This window comes from Palaemon carinicauda, chromosome 28, assembly GCF_036898095.1.
Source record: "Palaemon carinicauda isolate YSFRI2023 chromosome 28, ASM3689809v2, whole genome shotgun sequence".
NCBI lineage: Eukaryota > Metazoa > Arthropoda > Malacostraca > Decapoda > Palaemonidae > Palaemon > Palaemon carinicauda.
The window spans coordinates 81,055,160-81,073,016 of record NC_090752.1 but is presented as its reverse complement, the minus strand read 5'-3'; the positions used below and the strand labels follow the sequence as shown (position 1 = coordinate 81,073,016).

General features: G+C 36.7%; 1 protein-coding gene across 6 annotated transcripts in view; it reads right to left on the bottom strand.

The window, feature by feature from the left end:
* LOC137621675 (CCR4-NOT transcription complex subunit 2-like) overlaps positions 1-17,857 on the bottom strand; it is a 218,223-nt gene that overhangs the window by 37,654 nt on the left and 162,712 nt on the right. For all 6 annotated transcript variants that reach the window (XM_068352182.1, XM_068352179.1, XM_068352183.1 and 3 more), the window contains exons 4-6: positions 17,419-17,520; positions 4,751-4,900; positions 4,350-4,611 (exon numbers count right to left, since the gene is read on the bottom strand). In XM_068352182.1, the coding sequence (XP_068208283.1) occupies positions 4,350-4,611; positions 4,751-4,900; positions 17,419-17,520 (514 nt within the window). The remainder of the gene's footprint in view (positions 1-4,349; positions 4,612-4,750; positions 4,901-17,418; positions 17,521-17,857) is intronic.

The window sequence follows — 17,857 nt, the reverse complement described above, 5'->3', positions numbered from 1 at the left end:
CCCTACCTTTTGCTAAAAATTTCTCACATACTGTATCTTGCGTAACTACAAAAATCTGATCTATACATAACCTACTTCTTCTAAAGTCAGTCTGCACCTCTAAAATTGCATCATCCATTTTATCCTTAATCCTATTAATTAACACACTACCATACACTTATCCATCCAGACTGTAAACTAGTACCCCTAGAATTACAACACTCATGTACATCTCCTTTACCATTGTATAGCGAAACAATACATGCATACGTCCAGTGGCACCATTGACAACATAAAACATATATTGAACAATCTCACCAACCATGCCCACACAGTCACACCCCCTTCCTTTAATATTTCATCCCTCACACCATTCATACCAGGTGGTTTTCCTGCTCTTGTTTCATCTAGTACTATCTTCACTTCCTTTGTGTGAACGCTCTCGCATTCTCATCTCCCATCACTGGCATATCAACACCTGCAACAGCAATTATATCTGTCTCACTATCATCACCAACATTCAGCAACCTTTCAAAATACTTAGCTCGCCTTTTTCTTTCCACATGTCCTTTCAATAACCTTCCATTTTCATCATTTACTGTCACTTCAATACTCAATCCACCATTCTTTACTCTACACTTTCCAAAACTACTTCTTACTCTGTTCATACAAACTACCCAGTCTCTGACAACCTTTAGTCAGCCCTGTCTTTGCCTCCGCCCCCTTCCATTTTACTTCCACATTTTTCTATATTGTAGTAGTGTATAAAATTATCAATTACGACCCATAAATGCTAAGATAGATTTCATTATTTTTTTTTAATATGAAACAATATTGTTAAGTAGTGATACTAAAAAAATAATTTTGGTTTTATTTTATAAAGAATTAATTTTACATAAGCGTAGTATCATATACAGTGGAACCTCTACACACGAACGTATCTACATCCGAATTTTCCAACATCCGAAGTAAATTTCGAGCAAATTTTTGTCTCTACACCCGAATTTTATTTCGACACACGAAGTAAACATTACGCCACTGAGCGTCGAGTGCTCAGTTCTCTATTCTTGTGTGTATTGTGTGGTTGTCTTCTGTTTGGTCTGTTATTAACAGGGCTTATTTTCTTCCTTTTCTCACATTTCCTTTTTGATTTTACCTATAATCATGGTGCCAAGAAGCTAAGTTTCAGTACAGGAAGAAGGCAATTCTTTCATTAGAATTGAAGCAAAAAATTATAGAAAAACATGAGAGCAGTGTGCATGTGAGTGATACTGTATGGCTAAACAATATGGCCGGAATAGGCCTATGATCTCGAGGATCATCAAGCTGAAGGCAGCCATTAAAGCAAATGACCATCAAAGGGGTTCACCATTATTACAAGACATCGTAGCAATACCCTGGAAGAGATAGAACGCCTTTTGTTGATAGGGATAAAGGACAAAGAGATTGTTGGCAACGATCATTTGTGAGAAGGGCCAGCGTGATGAACAGAAAGAAAGAAAAAAGTGAAGCAAAGAAAACCATGATAGCATTAACAAGCTCTTTTAAATAAGACTTCTCTCTTTTTCTGTTTCTCTCTAAACATAGCATTAACGTGTTCTCTCTCTCTATCTCTCTCTCTCTCTCTCTCTCTCTCTCTCTCTCTCTCTCTCTCTCGTTCTTCTTCGCTGTTATAGTGTTAGATACGTCTATTATTTTCTTTTCCGAGAGAGAGAGAGAGAGAGAGAGAGAGAGAGAGAGAGAGAGAGAGAGAGAGAGAGAGAGAGAGAGAGAGATTAAACAAAAATGTGTTTAGAGTACATATGATTTTTAACAGCGTCAACGAGTTGAAAAACAATTAAATGTAACTAAGAAAGTAACAAGAGCTAATATGAATTCCTTTATTAACTAAAACAAATATTGATACAAACACACTCGTGTGCGTATGCACAAACACACACACATGTGCAAAAATTGCTACGCAGTAAGAGAGATGGTTGGGGAGGAGGTAGAGATGGTGACTGCGATAACATACCGCAACTCGTCACTGAAATTGATGAAAATAGAAAATAAAAAAAAAAAAGATGTAAAAAATATGAAATATGAAAATAATAAAAAAATAAATAAGCTAAGTTAGATTAAAATTTCCGTAGTGTAAGTTACGGTATGTTATGCAGTCACCATCTCTACTTCCTCGCCGATCGTGTCTCCTCGTGCGTGTGTGTTTGTTTGCGCATACGCACACGAGTGTGTTTGTAATTTGTTTTAGTTAATAAAGGAATTCAGATTCGCTGATATTGTTTTTTTAGTTACATTTAACTGTCTTTCAACTCGTTAACGCTGTTAAAAATCATATGTACACAACACATTTTTGTTTAATCTCTCATTTTTGTTTAATCTCTCTCTCTCTCTCTCTCTCTCTCTCTCTCTCAGAAAAAATTAATAGACGTCTCTAACACTAACAGTGAAGAACAAGAGAGAGAGAGAGAGAGAGAGAGAGAGAGAGAGAGAGAGAGAGAGGAGAGAGAGAGAGAGAGAGAGACTTGTTCTTCTTCACTGTTAGTGTTAAACATCTAATAATTTTTTCTGAGAGAGAGAGAGAGAGAGAGAGAGAGAGAGAGAGAGAGAGAGAGAGAGAGAGAGAGAGAGAGAGAGTATTTATTTAAAGAACATGTTAACACCTTGTCTACCTTCTCGCCGATCGTCCGTCTCCTGGCGTAGCAAATCCTACACCTGCGTTGGCCTGTCTCTAAGGTAAAGTGGCAATAAAACAAATTTTTTATTTATTATTTCTTTATAATTATCTTTTTTACATGCTTCTTTCATATTATGCAGTTATGTTATTGTTATGTGTAATTATGTGTAGCCATTTATTAAGGATTTATTATGGGTTTTTAGGCTGAGTAACGAATTAAATGAATTACCATGTATTCTTATGGGAAAATTCGTTTCTACATCCGATCATTTTCTACATCCGAAGTTGGTTGTGGAACGAATTAAATTCGTATGTAGAGGTACCACTGTACTGTACGAGAATAATTTAAAGACTAAAGAATAAAAATTTAATAAAGGTTGTTATATAAGACGTAATAAGTTTAACATTTTCATGAACAGGAATTTAAGTGTTTGTTTGCAAGTAAAATTAACCATTAGATATTAAAAGAAATGCAAGTGTTAAAACATCATACAACACAGTAGAGATAATTGAAAATATTTGCTCAATACCAAGTGGAATACAGGGCACCAGCTGCCCATTGAGATACTACCACTAAAGAATTATGGGGTCCTTTGACTGGCCAGACAGTATTACATTGGATCCTTGTCTCTGGTTACAGACAATTTTCTCTTTGCCTACACATACACCAATTAGTCTGGCCTATTCTTTACAGATTCTTCTCTATCCTCATACACTTAACAACACTGTGATTACCATACAATTCTTCTTCACCCACGGGGTTAACTACTGCACTGTAATTTTTCAGTGGATACTTTCGTCTTGGTAAGGGTACAAGAGACTCTAGCTATGGTAAGCAGCTCTTCTGGGAGAAGGCCACTCCAAAATCAAACCATTGTTCTCTAATCTTGGGTAGTGTCATAGCTTCTGTACCATGGTCTGCCACTGTCTGGGGTTAGAGTTCTCTTGCTTGAGGGTACACTCGGGCACACTAGTCCATCTTATTTCTCTTCTTCTTGTTTTGTTAAAGTTTTTATTGTACATATAGGAAATATTTTAATGTTACTCTTCAAATATATTTTTCTTAGTTTCCTTTCCTCACTGGGCTATTTTCCCTGTTGGAGCCCCTCGGCTTATAGCATCCTGCTTTTCCAACTAGGGTTGTAACTTAGCAAGTAATAATAATAATAATAATAATAATAATAATAATAGTAGCAATTGTGTACCTACACCACATACAGCACAACAGATTATTAGTTGAATGTACACACATGATGTAATTTTCTATTAATTAGTATTCAATTTACTTATCTATTTTACATGAATATCTATTTAATTTTCTATTACTGGAGTCCACTATTCCTAAGCAACAAAGGAAGAGAATAATTAGCAAGTCAGAAGTATCTATAATGTAGTGTACCACTATTCCTTTCATTATGTTGAAAAATCCTATTCCCGCAGGGCTTTGGAGCCAGAGGTGAAAAGACATTCGATGGTGTATCTTTAGTTTGCTAAAAATTACTTTTCATTACCTGGAATATTTCAATATTAAAAACTTCTTGAATGAATACCTACAATGTTCACTTCATAACAAGAGTCTACACTATGAAAATGCATCTAATTGTGCAAAGCGTTAGAGCAATAAAATTCAAAAGAAAAAAAATTACCCTTAATCAGATCTATGATTAATATAAATGGTATAAGTGATACACCTTACCTGATTTGTTGGTTAGTTAAATACTCTTGGGGTACATGATAGTCAATATCTTGGGGTCGACAAGGAGTTTCTGCCCATGGGCCACCAAAATTGGGGTAGAGATTTTCCGGAGAATTAAGATTAAGTCCCAGTGTTGTGAGATCAGACCCTAAAGCTAGATAAACAAGATTGTGATCCGTCTCCGCCGCTCTGATGAACGTTAAAAGACCGACCATACCAAACTGATCCGTTACCATGCCCCCAGGGATATTGGTAACTTTTCCTAATAGAAGAAAAAAAATACAGTGAAAATAAAGTGCCTAATTTACTGAAGCCCACCAATTAAATGGCTACTAATCAAATATTTCTTTTGATATATATGTATATAGAATGACAAAAAACCAAAATCTGTTAATACTTACCGTCATGCGAGGTTTGTATCCCTCTTTTCGCTTGACTTTTTTCCACAGGTCTTATGACGATTGCTGCATCTGATAAGGTATCTGTGCTGGCACTTGAACTGGACTTCTTTTCATTCCCGGAAAGACCATCATCTGGGAAATGTGAGAAAACTTTTTTTGGTTAATATGGCTTCTTTAATATAGAACATGGTTGACTTCTCCCACAAAACAAGAGGTATTCCTGTCAATGTGAATCAAAAACAACACATTAAAGATTTGTTATACAGCTTTTACCAGTTTCAAGATATGTGCTAAACCATTCTAAAGAATGATGTAAATAAGGATTATCTCTATAATACAGTACTAATGTTATAAACTGAAAAACTTTACAATGACATTCTACACTAAAGTGTATTTAAAATAGCTTTGAAGCAAAGAAATGTATGAGGTATTTCTTAACATAGGCCTTCTATTGGCAAAATTACCCAAACAAGTGCACCTATTATAATTCTAATTGAATCCCACTGCAATGTTATACAGTACTTATTTGGACTTAAAATAGTAAATATGACTAAACTAAGACTAAATACTGTAATACAAAGCAAACTCAATAAACTAAGTTATCCTCATCATCATTCCTTGTGAATTTATACCATGTAAGGTGGACAATGATAAGACAAAAAATAAAGACAGCAAGTTTAAACAAGGGCTTTTGTTACCTGCAAGCTTTTACTACCCATAGTTGGACAAGGGTACAGTGGGGTCCCGAATTATGCGAGAATTTGGTCGATTAATGACCTCGTATTAATGGAAAATCGTAGATTTCGAAACAGAAATAATTCCATTTTGGCCATGGCAACCAGCAACTTGCCTATTCAAACGTGTTTACTACCCGTTTCCATTACTTTCTTTGTACTATACTGTATTTCTTTATAATATCAAATTGTTCTTGTAATTAATCAAACATTTAATATACTTTAAAAGTTCTAATAACTTGAAAAATTGTTATAATTACAACCAGGGTGGGTGTAAACACCATATATTTCCCGTTATAACACTACCCAAAATACAGACAAATTTTAATGTTTGTCATATCTATTGTATAAGACAACTGGTGAATAGCAAAACCATCACTATAGACTAGCTTTTGTTGTCAAAATAAAGGCGATTTTATATCATGTTTCCTAAACACGCCAAAAAGCACAATAGAAAACGACAACCAATGCTTTGTTTTTGTTTACATTTATCTCTGATCATAACGAAGAAACAGACGCATTTACACATCTGTGTATAGGTTAGTTTTTGCATCGACAGCAATCTTACCAAGTATTGATTATATGTTGATTTTGTTATTTCCAATGCTTTACTTAATTTTTCTTAGAAGTTCCAAATAAATGAAGTGAATGCCATTTATATAATGTTTTTCTTTATGACGCCGCCTGAAACGGAAACCTTCCATTTGTTTACGCTCCATCTTCGATCATAATAAACAAACGAACGCATTAAACACACATGATCAAAGTGATAACTAATGATATTACAAACATTTAGTAAACATTATGTTATTACAAACATTTTACTTACCGTATCCATATAAATTCCTAAATTCGTAGCAAAGCTGGAAACCATATTTTTCCTTATGCGTTTAATCCACAATAGCAAACTGCCGCTAATGACAGAATGATAATTTACGATAATTCTAAACTGTTACGAAAGATAATTGTCCTTTCCATATCCAAAATACTTTTTCTAACTTCAGTTATAAGTCAACTTGTACCCACCTCAATTATGGAACCATATGCAAAAATGGTAAAAGAAGAAAGTACTAGGCCTATTTTTAAAGTCATCGAACAATTAGGTTACCACTATTACGTTCGATGTGACAGAGAGAGAGAGAGAGAGAGAGAGAGAGAGAGAGAGAGAGAGGTTTTAAATGTACTAAACAATAAATATCATAGGTTATAACACATTGGTCCTTATGTAATATTAACTGTATTGATGGTTTGAATAAAATAAGAAATGGTGTAAACAATTCTTTGTTAATGTATTCGAACGCGCATATTCGTGAGAGCGGAAGCTAGACATCAGCTGATCTGATCACAGCCAAAAGTAAAACAAAAAGAAGTCAGCAATACTCGATTTTTAAAACACACCCGAAATTTAAAAACATAAGTACATGTTTTATTATAGCGCAATTGACTATTTAAAGAGTAAAAATTTTCTGGAATAGAATGGTGTTTCCTAAAAAATAGTGGTTTGCTGACGAAATCGGATACCATATTTTAAGCTATTATTGAAATGGATATCTACACGGTATAATTTTTTCGTTTTGTATTTAATTGACACTTTAAGAAAACCGATTTTGGTTTCTTCATCTATTTGTAAGTATTGTATAACACGAGAGAGAGAGAGAGAGAGAGAGAGAGAGAGAGAGAGAGAGAGAGAGAGAGAGAGAATCAGCTGTTGTAATCGAATGCCGTGTTTTTGTTCCGCGTACCTCCTGAAGCGAGGAATTCATCGCCACAACTAACAATTGTCATGTTAATTTCATTCTTAAACTCAAGATGCCATATGTGAACTATGGTTTTATTTCTTACGGGAAGAAAGAGAGAGAGAGAGAAAGAGAGAGAGGAGAAAGAGAGAGAGAGAGAGAGAGAGAGAGAGAGAGAGAGGATTTCTGGCATCAAATCTCTCTCTCTCTCTCTCTCTTTCTTTCTTTCTCTCTCTCTCTCGATAGAGAGAGAGAGAGAGAGAGAGAGAGAGAGAGAGAGAGAGAAAGAGAGAAAGAGAGAGAGAGAGAGAGAGAGAGAGAGAGAGAGGATTTCTGGCATCAAATATCTCTCTCTCTCTCTCAAGAGAGAGAGAGAGAGAGAGAGAGAGAGAGAGAGAGAGAATTTTTATTTTACCGTCTACTCTACAAAACTAATCTTTGCAAATCAAATGTATACTGTTTAAAATATGACAAAATATTGCCTACTCGTTACCGTAGTTTAGGCTATTCACTGCCAATAAACGAACCCAGTCTACTCGTGAAAACCTTGAACGCCCGGAGGGAAAAATAAAGCTTTTATATATACTGTACTAAACAAAAATAATGTTTTAATATACCATCATTAACACTACCATTACAATTATCGTAAGGTTGGAGAAAGATAAAGATTGCCAAGAACGTAACCACAATTCTGTTTACATTTTGTCAGCTGGACTCGCACAGTTAACAGTTGATTTCATTGTTGATGTGGAATTTTATCCTTAAATAGGCTATTCATTATGAAATTATGTTAATATTGTTTTGTAACATTTATTATAAATCACTGTATTTAAGGCTACCAATATACTTAGAAAGACAATAGATTTGATACATTTTATAGTTCTTGACTCGCAGACTTTGAACAGCTTCGCAGATACAGAAAATTTATTTTAGAAAAATAGGGATCGCAGAAAAGGGGAATCGTATAATTCGAACACACATAATTCGGGACCCTACTGTAGTTACATTGTGTGCACTAATAATGAAAGAAAACTTGTCCTGGTCTGCATTGTAGGTAGACTATTGTCCTAGGACAGCGCTGGCACGTAGGAGCGCGCTGGCGCTCGTGAGAATGCTGGCGTGTAGGAGATTGTTAGCGTACAGGAGAGGGCTGGCACACAGGAGATTGCTGGCGTGCAGGAGAGCGTTTGGCCAGCAGAAGACCAAAGTTACGCGTGCGCTTGCTGAGGTTTCAGTGAGCTCCTGTTGCACTGGCGATCGTAGGTTGGCTGGTGAGCGCTGGCAAGCTGGCACAAACGTTGCTCTCTGTGGCGTGGTTGCACTAGAAGTCGCTGAGGACGATCAAGTGAAGGCGCGCGCCGAAGCGTTGTAGAGCGCTGACAAGCTGGAGAGCATGGGCATTCAGTAAAGCGTGACGGAGCAGGCTGGCGCTGACGAGATGTTGGTGAGCGCTGGTACACTGAAGGGCGCTGGCGAGCGTTGACGCGCAGCTGCACTGTTAGGTAGGGCCTCAGGAGGCTGTACCGGGGACAGGAACGGTGATGGTAGGTCAGCAGGTCAGTGGGTAGGACGATCAGGAACTTGGATGTGGCCTTTGGAAGGGCAAACATCCACCGATGGAGATCACGAACGATCCACATTAGAGTCCAGGACAGAAGTCCGAGGACTAGCTGCAGCGTCGTCAGAAGGTCCAGGAACAGATGACGCCCATGAGGGCCAGTGAATCAGCAAGCTGACCTTCAGCAGTAGCAATCCTCCAAAGAGGAGTCTCTAGGAGTGGGCCCTCTCGCGAACGAGAGAGGTGATCACTTCGCAGGAGAGACTTCCTAAGACTGTGCTTCGCCCCCAAAGGAAGAGACTCAGCAAGGGGGAAGCATAGTCTAGGCGAAGACAGCAACAGCAGTCTGAGTTGATGAAGTGATGAAGAAGGTGCAGGAAGTTCTCCCTTGAAAGGGAGAAACAACCCCACACCTGGGGAGGAAAACTCTCCATCGGAAGGGAAAGTAGTCCAACCCCTGGAGGCGAACCTCCAGATAGCACTCTTAAGATGATCTGACAAGAGCGCTGCCACGGGCGTACTTCTAAGAGAAAGGATGATGCCCATAATGACGTCCTCTGAGGGTCGGCAGTGACAGCAGATATCCCAGGCATGAACAGAACAGCTCTGCTTCGTTGGCTCTCTTAGTCGAACGAAGAAGAACTGCATTGCAGAGGGAAAAAAAAAATTATGTAACAAAAAACTCCCCCGGGAGGATCACCTAGTCCGCGAAGGAAAAGGAGACTACCGAGGGAACAAACATAAGATAAGAACTGCGCCCTCCCTTCCCTGGTCGTCATCGACGGGAGAAGGGGAGTGGAGAGTAACTGTAATAAAACAAGAATTACAATTATTTATATCAGCTAAAAATATTCACTAATAGGAAAAATCCCTGATCCTCCGAAGGGAAGTGTTCCCCACGGGGAAGAAGCTGAAAAGTTAAATTACAATCAATCATAATTTCACTTAAATAATTAAGAAAACAATCGGAAGCACAACCTAACCCGCGAACAGGAAAGGTGCTCCCCCTGTTAGTACACTGTCGGAAGCCTATGAAAGGTGAACGGCCTTGAGAAGAGAAAGACCGAAGTCAACCTCTGAAAAGCCACAGAATTCCAAATGTTCCCTGTGGAAGAGGGAAAGGCAAAGACGGCAGTTGAACAAGGAGGGTCCAAATGATGACAATTCCCCTGCAGCAGCGGCCGAGTCAACGGTAGGTTATCCGCCGACGGGAAGACCTATGGACAAGGGGGGTGAGGTCGGAAGGGAAGGTTACCCGGCCTTGCGCAAGTGTCTTGAGAACCTGTCATATATGTTATCACACGCAAAGCACAAACACTGAAAAGGAAACTTACAACATTTCTATATATACATAAACATTAAGAATGTTTTCATATATATACATATGAAAAAAGTAAGTTAAAAGACAAAAATTAATGGCAGTCCAAAATAGGTGAGGAGGAAGAGTGGTTACAACTGGTCTCCATCCGAGCCAAAAATAAAGTGATCTAAATCACTGGTGTGTGAGTGGGAGCGGTAGCAAGCTACCCTCCTCTACCCCCGCTAACTAGCAGTATGGGTAGTTAACCCTCACTAAATTTTAATAGCTCGTCCTTTCAGCTTTGCAGAAAGTAATGCCCCTAAATAAAGAGCTAAGGTTTGTATTCCAGTTACGGAACAAATACAACCATTTGGGTGTCGTTGTGATGGTAAATTAATGTAAACAAACAGGTATGAATTCCCTAATGTAAACAAAACAGGTGCACATTCTCTGGCTAGTGATATATTGTAAATATGAAAGAAAATTACCAGGTATTGATTAACCGATAGATTTGAAGTTTTCTAGAATCCTGAGAATTACCAGTTATCAAAATAAATTGATAGTTTTTGTGAAATATTGTAATAATCATCGTTGAGTGAGGTCTGCTTGTATATAAAAATCAGTTGTTTACCGTAGCCATTACGACCAAAATAAAATGCTGATGTTTACTCATTATTTAACATTCATAGATCTTTTTACCGTTTTTCAAAAAAGTAGAGAGTAGAGGTTCCCTTTTCTGTTTTGTTTCTTGTTGATGACGGCTACCCCCCAAAATTAGGGGAAGTGCCTTTGGTATATGTATGTATGTATAAGTATGGTGTGTTATATCACATTAGTGAGCAGGTATAGTATTCTAAGTTTTTTATTACCAATTACACTTTAGCCTGTTTTGGTTTTGGCTAGTCTGTGTAAACTTATGGACTAAGGTACATTCCAAAACCATGGCTCATATATAAATCGAGTATATAGGGTAGGTCATTTATAGTTTAAAATTAAAAAAAAAATATTTAACAATCTAGACTAGCATAGTCTATATTATTGGTAACAAATAATTTATAAATAGCATTAGAAATAAAGGATTCCAGATAGTTTCCTGACTACTGTACCTATCTATATAAACCCAACACCATATAAGTAAAATTAGAATTCTTTAAACTACAAAAATTATAAATTAACTAAACCCAAAAAATGTTATTAAATCACATTGTTAGTAGTTACTATAGGAACAGAGGTCCAGTAATCTTGGTATACAAACCAGAATTTTTCAAAATAATATTTAGAAAAATAGACTTGGTACACAGTCAAAACCCCTCCCAAAGAAAGATTTAAGCTAATAATTTAAGGAATATAACAGCATTTCCAATATCATGAGCCCTTATCTTCAAGACTTTCACTTGACTGATTACTGTAATTCTTTTAGTTTCCGTGACCAAACTTTAACAAGAAACCAATTACATTTTCTGACAGAAAGATTTGGAATTCTAATCCCCCCCAAAATAAATTAATAATGCTACCTCTAATATTCATAGCTTTGTACAAACATTACTCCAGAGAGAAAAATATATTTTCTGATGTAATGTTCATATCCTTTTCCAATTGTGGCAAACCCTTAAATCTTAAAATAATTTCTTAGCTCTGAAAGTAGGTAAAACATAACACCTTATGTTCCCCAATGTCTACCCTAGAAGATCACTTATGAGTTTAGCTAAAACCAAACAAATGCCCCCCCCACCCCAAAAAAAAAAAAAGTTTCAGCTATGAATCTTAACCCTGTTACCCCCAGGCAATTTGGAAATTTCTAACCCTTAACCCCCAGGGGGTTATTTTTTTCCCAGCACATTTTGCAGTATATTTTATTTCAATTGCTTTAATAGCCTTAATTTTTGTCATAGAGAGGTCAGGTTGGCCTCATTCTCTTAGAAAATGCCTGAATTTTCTCAAAAAATAATAATAAATATGAAAACAAAAATTTTCATAGCATTTTTTCGCAAGGATGTACCGGTACGTCCATGGGGGTAAAGGGATGGCTTTTATGAAACGTACCACTACGTCCTTTGGGGGTAAAAGGGTTAAACTGAAAAATTTTCCATAGGTTCAAACCTTGAACCTTTTAAAGACTTTAGAAACAGACTTGACAGCAGGAGATCTTTCAATACTAAAGCCCCTTAACATATCTTCCATATCATCAGAAATGGATAGATCTAATTAGTTACATAATTAAGCATGGATCTATATGCCTTCATGGATGAAATAGAAGGATTTGATGAAAGAATGAAAGAAACACATTATTGGGAAGGAGGTGTGTATTCTCCCAAGAGTTTCTTTTGAAAGGCTAGAAAAGGGAATCACATACAACATAAATACCAAAAAAATAATATTCCCATGCTCTAGGGCTAGTGTATCAACACTCAGTGTGAATAAGAAACCTTTTGAGTTCATGCACTATTGAACTAAAAACACCATGACCAATGCTGAAAAACATCTGCTGTGGGAGATGTCACTACTACTGTATGTCATCACCACATTGGTGCTGTCTTCCAGTCTTTACTCTCTTTGCAGCAAGAGACTGTCACTAAGGGAGAGAGGAGACTTGAACCTTCCTGTTACTTGGGGATGTTTAAAACCTGGGCAGGTTGACCGTCACGTTCATCCTTCCTTCATCTTGGGTGACGGGGAATGAGTAGTAGTCAAAATCAATCGGTGAGACGGTAATTATCCATTAGGGTGATTTCTATTGCATAGAGATCCCGTCTGGGTCCTCAACTGAGTACTACCTCAAGGGTGCATACCATGGGTCATTCCCCTATCACGTCTCTTATTGTCCAAGTTAAAGGGCATTAGTTGTTGTCTCATGTATCTGGCATCAAACTATGGAAGTAATGCTGATCTGGTCGTCTTTGGCACTGGAGGTAAACGTACAATAGGGGTTGAACGCCGGATGTGCCTGGATGACATTCGTCATGTTGATGAGGGTCCATGAGAGGTACCTTCCCAAGGAGAGGGCTCCAGGGAAGACTTCTCTTAAGAAACGTGTTTAAAACGTTCAGTAGAGCGTTTTAATTTGGCCCATTCAGAGGTAGACAACCTAGCACGTTTGGGTAACGTGTAGCTTGTTCCGAATGGGATCTTTGTAGGATGATCTGCAGACAGACATACCTACTTACTTACTTTAATGACTGCTTATCTGGTCCTGTACGGCAGGGGAACCCTACTCTCTACAGGAACTCCATGGTCGTTTTATGATGTTCATTTGGGAGCATTTAACATTTCACAATGCATATTGTTCTCTTGGTGTTTGATTATCACTATCAAAACACTCGCAGAATAAGAAAGTTTTCAGTTTCCTCTTGAAAGCCTTAATATCTTCAATTATTCGGATCTTATTGTATAGTCTCTGGGCAGCATCTTTAAAGGCTCTAGAGCCTATAGTAGACATGTATCTAGATTCTAATAGTTTGAAACCATCTGTAACTATTCTCGTGTCAATACGATTTTTGGCTGCACAATATGTAGCAATTCTCTTAGATATTTTGAACAACTGGTTCTGATACCTTGGTGGGTTATTGTCCACATTTTAAATTAAATTCTCGCTTCAATCTGCAGCCAATGTAGATCAATTAGTACAAGGGTGATCCTTCCTCTAGGTGGGACACCTTTTATTAGTCTTGCTCCTCTGTTTATTATGTTTTGTAATTACTTAAGTTGTACTTCTGGTAGATTGTAGTAGATGGAGTTACAGTAGTCAGTTCTGGTAATCACAGTTTATCACAAGATTCTTTATGGAACATTCATCCAGGTACTTTTTTTTTCATAAAAACAATATTTATTAGATGATAACCAGCATTTTTTACTACATTATTTGTTTAGGCATTGAGAGGCAAGCTGCATTCTATACATACAACTAGATCACAAATTTTACTAGATATCGGCACCGAGTCATTATTTATTTTTATTTGAATATCACACAAGCTTCTCACAGTGTTTTTCTTTCCCACCACCATAAACTCAGTTTTGTTCTCATTTAATTTTAGTTGTTTAATTGTCATCCAATCTCTAACATTATCAAGGATTCAGTTTAGAGTCTCAGTAGTGTTGTCTAGCATCTACAGAGAAGTAAAATTCTGTGTCACCCGCAAATAGTTTGAACCTCACACCATGCCTTTGTAGTATTTTCGATAGACCGATAGTATAGATACAAAATACGATTGGGCCAAGTACACTCCCCTGGGGAACCCCTCTGTTTAAAGGTTAATATGATGAATAAGAGTTTCCAATTTGCAAACAGTAATTTCTACCAAGTAGTCTTTTAGGCATTCAAAATCTTGATCTTCAACGCTGATGAACCGTGGATTATTTAGTAGCAGTTCAAGTGCAACTGTATCAAAAGCAGCACTAAGATCAAGTAACATTAAAATACCCCACATTTATTTTCATCCATCATTTCCAGTACATCATTTACAACAGAGCAGATGGCTGTCCCTGTAAAGTATAGGTTTCTGTAAGCAGATTGGTTGTCTGACAAAGCTTCTATTACTTCTAAGTAACTGACTAGTTGTTCAAGACTTTTGTATTCTATCACTTTTGAAACAAAGGATAGATTCAAAATTGGTCTATATGAGCTTAATTCCTGGTAATCCAGTTTACTTTTCAGAACTGGTCTGACTATAGCCATTTTCTCAGGTATGGAAAACTTACATTCATCAATGCTAGAGATATGGGGTCCTTTGAGTGGCCAGACAGTCCTATATTGGATCCTTCTCTGTGTTACGGTTCACTTTCCCTTTGCTTATGCATGCACCAAATAGTCTGGCATATTCTTTACAGATTCTCCTCTGTCCTCATACATCTAACAACACTGAGATTACCCAACAATTCTTCTTCACAAGGAGTTAACTACTGCACTATAATTGTTCAGTGGCTACTTTCCTCTTCATAAGGGTAGAAGAGACTATTTAGCTATGGTAAGCAGCTCTTCTAGGAGAAGGCTTCTCCAAAATCAACCCATTGTTGTCTAGTCTTGGGTAGTGCCATAGTCGTCCACTGTCTTGGGTTAGAGTTCTTCTGCTTGAGGGTACACTAGGGCACACTTTTCTATCTAATTTCTCTTCCTCTTGTTTTGTTAAAGTTTTTATAGTTAATATAGGATATATTTATTCTAATGTTATTGTTCTTAAAATATTTTATTTTTCCTTGTTTTCTTTTCTCACTGGGCTGCTTTCCCTATTGGGGACCCTAGGCTTATAGCGCCCTGCTTTTCCAACTACGGTTGCAGCTTAGTTAGCAATAATAATAATAATAATTTGCTATTCTCAATTATTTCGGTTAGACTAGAAAAGTTTCTCTCTCCAATTACTTCAGGTATTGGCAAAGGATCAATCGCAAAATTTGTTTTCTTGGCTCTCTTATCAATCCTGTTGATGTCGTCTTGTTATGTTGTTAAATCTCATTAATTTTGTGTATCTGGTGTATCATTAATCTGATACTGAATATTCACAAATGACCAGGTTATATTTTAAATTTTGTTTTTAAAGAATACTAGAAAATAATTTGCTAGTTCCTGGTCACTATATTCATCAGGTAGATTTTTTTTGTTGACATTTCCCATTATACCATTTAGGAGACAATATAACTCATTTATGTCTGTTGCTGCTTTAGGGATCTTTCTCTTATAGTATTCATTTTTTTCCTTCTTAGTAGCTAGTAATATTAATACATAGCAGTTTTGTATTCTACCTATGTACTTTCAGTTTTTAACTGATTTCACTTTCTTTTTTTACGTCTTTTTTTCTTTCTTTTTCACATGACTCACCATCAAACCAAGGAAATTGGTCTTTAACAGTTATAGTCATTTCCATCAGTGGGCACATGGCATCACATTCACTATTACTCACTCTACTATAAGTGGTCGTAAGACAGTCAACACACAGCTCCCAACAAACATTGGTTATCATGATCACAGGGAACGTTGATAGCATTATTTATTTTCTTTGTAACTTCTTCAATCAATAAGGTAGGAATAAAATTTGATTCATGACTAAAGTTATTTTCTTTACTACTACATGTTTATTCATGTTTCTCCATGATAATCAGCTCAATGAGTACACTGAATGCTTCAAAGAAGATACTAGTATTTGTTCTCGGAAGTCTGTTTCTATGGAGTCAGACTTGTTAGCTTTTCTTGTTATCTAAACATAAGTTAAAGTAGTTTGCTTGATTATAGACTTATTCTTGATGGTACACAAGTCTACTCAATTATTAATCTGGTGTTAGTACTTGGACACCACACAAATTTTTTGAGGGGTGCTGCATGGTCTCATAGACCCCTCCATCCTCCCTAGCCTAGTGCTGAAAAATGGGACAATTGATTCTCACCAAGTTGAAGAGAACAGCTGGGCGCAAGTTGATGCGCAGGTAGCATTTTCTCTCGCAGAAGCCATGGTTCTCAGTGATGATGTTTCGCTGATAGCCAAAATGATTTCAACATTATTAGTGTTGAGTTCAATAGTGCCTGAACTAGATAGAGGGTTTCCCTTATACACACTGAGTTCATGCCTTGCACGTTGATACACTGGTCCTAGAGCTGGGGAGACAGTACTTCTTTGGTAATTATGTCATGTTGGACTTCCTGTTCTAGCTTTTTACAGGAGTGTCCTTGAAGATCACAAAGCACCTCCACAAAGATAGGTTTCTCCATAGTTTAAACAACTTTTCTGCACACATTTGCACTAAAAGAAGTCCAAAAGTTTCAGTTTGTTTGGTAGAAGGTTAGTGTATAGTTAATATCACAGAGAAAGCGAAAGGTTAACATTCTTGTAGAGACAATGAAAACTGCAAAGTTCACTGACTACATACTGCATTGGTTGATCACTGAGGGGAGGAATAGAGAATTGAAATAATGTATCAAAAGCTAGTTGATAACCTCTATTGAAAGACATACTCACACGAAACAAAGAACAAATAATATTCAAGGTATATTAAAGGCATTTTGTCCACCTCTCCATAGTATCTTTAGTTTTATGTAAGCATCAATTTATTCTTATTGGGAAAAAAAATATCTGATTCCATTGTCCTCAGTACTTCAAGGTAATATTTCCTATTAACACCACAGCATAATGTCAAAATAAATATGTGCAAGAAAAGATTAGCTACATTCAGGAATTTCTAATTTTTTGTTTTAGCAATTTTTTTCAGCTTGATTCAATTTGTTTGGTAGGAATAACCTTGGCTAATTATTTTTTTTTCAGTAATGATTTAACAGGATACTCTTTATCTGATGGAGATTAGTATGGAGTGGGTACAAAAATTTAATTTCCCCATTACACCATCAGATCGCCACTTACTTTTACCCGTTGGATTTGCTTGTGATCCAGGTAACGCAGGAAAGTCTTCGCTACTCATAGTAAACTCTGATGTTTCAGGAGTGGGTTGTTTTACCATTCCAACTGAAAAAGAAAAGTTTCTAGTAATACTATGTCATCAAAATACTTAAACATGATCAGTTATATATGATATGCAGTAATTCTTAAGACAATTGAAAAATAAACCAAAATCTAAAAAACACACTCGTACTTTAGCAAAAAGTAAAAAGAAAACAAAATGTTAGCAATGCCACCTCAGCTACTATTGTTATCCATCATGTAAAGAAATTAATAACTCCAGTAATTATACTCTAAGGCTTAGAATTAGCCAAAAAATCAAATGGTTTGAAAGAACTAATGGGATCACCCTTTCCTTACAAAACAGTTGAAAATTAAATCTAAAATATTGACTTTCATATAG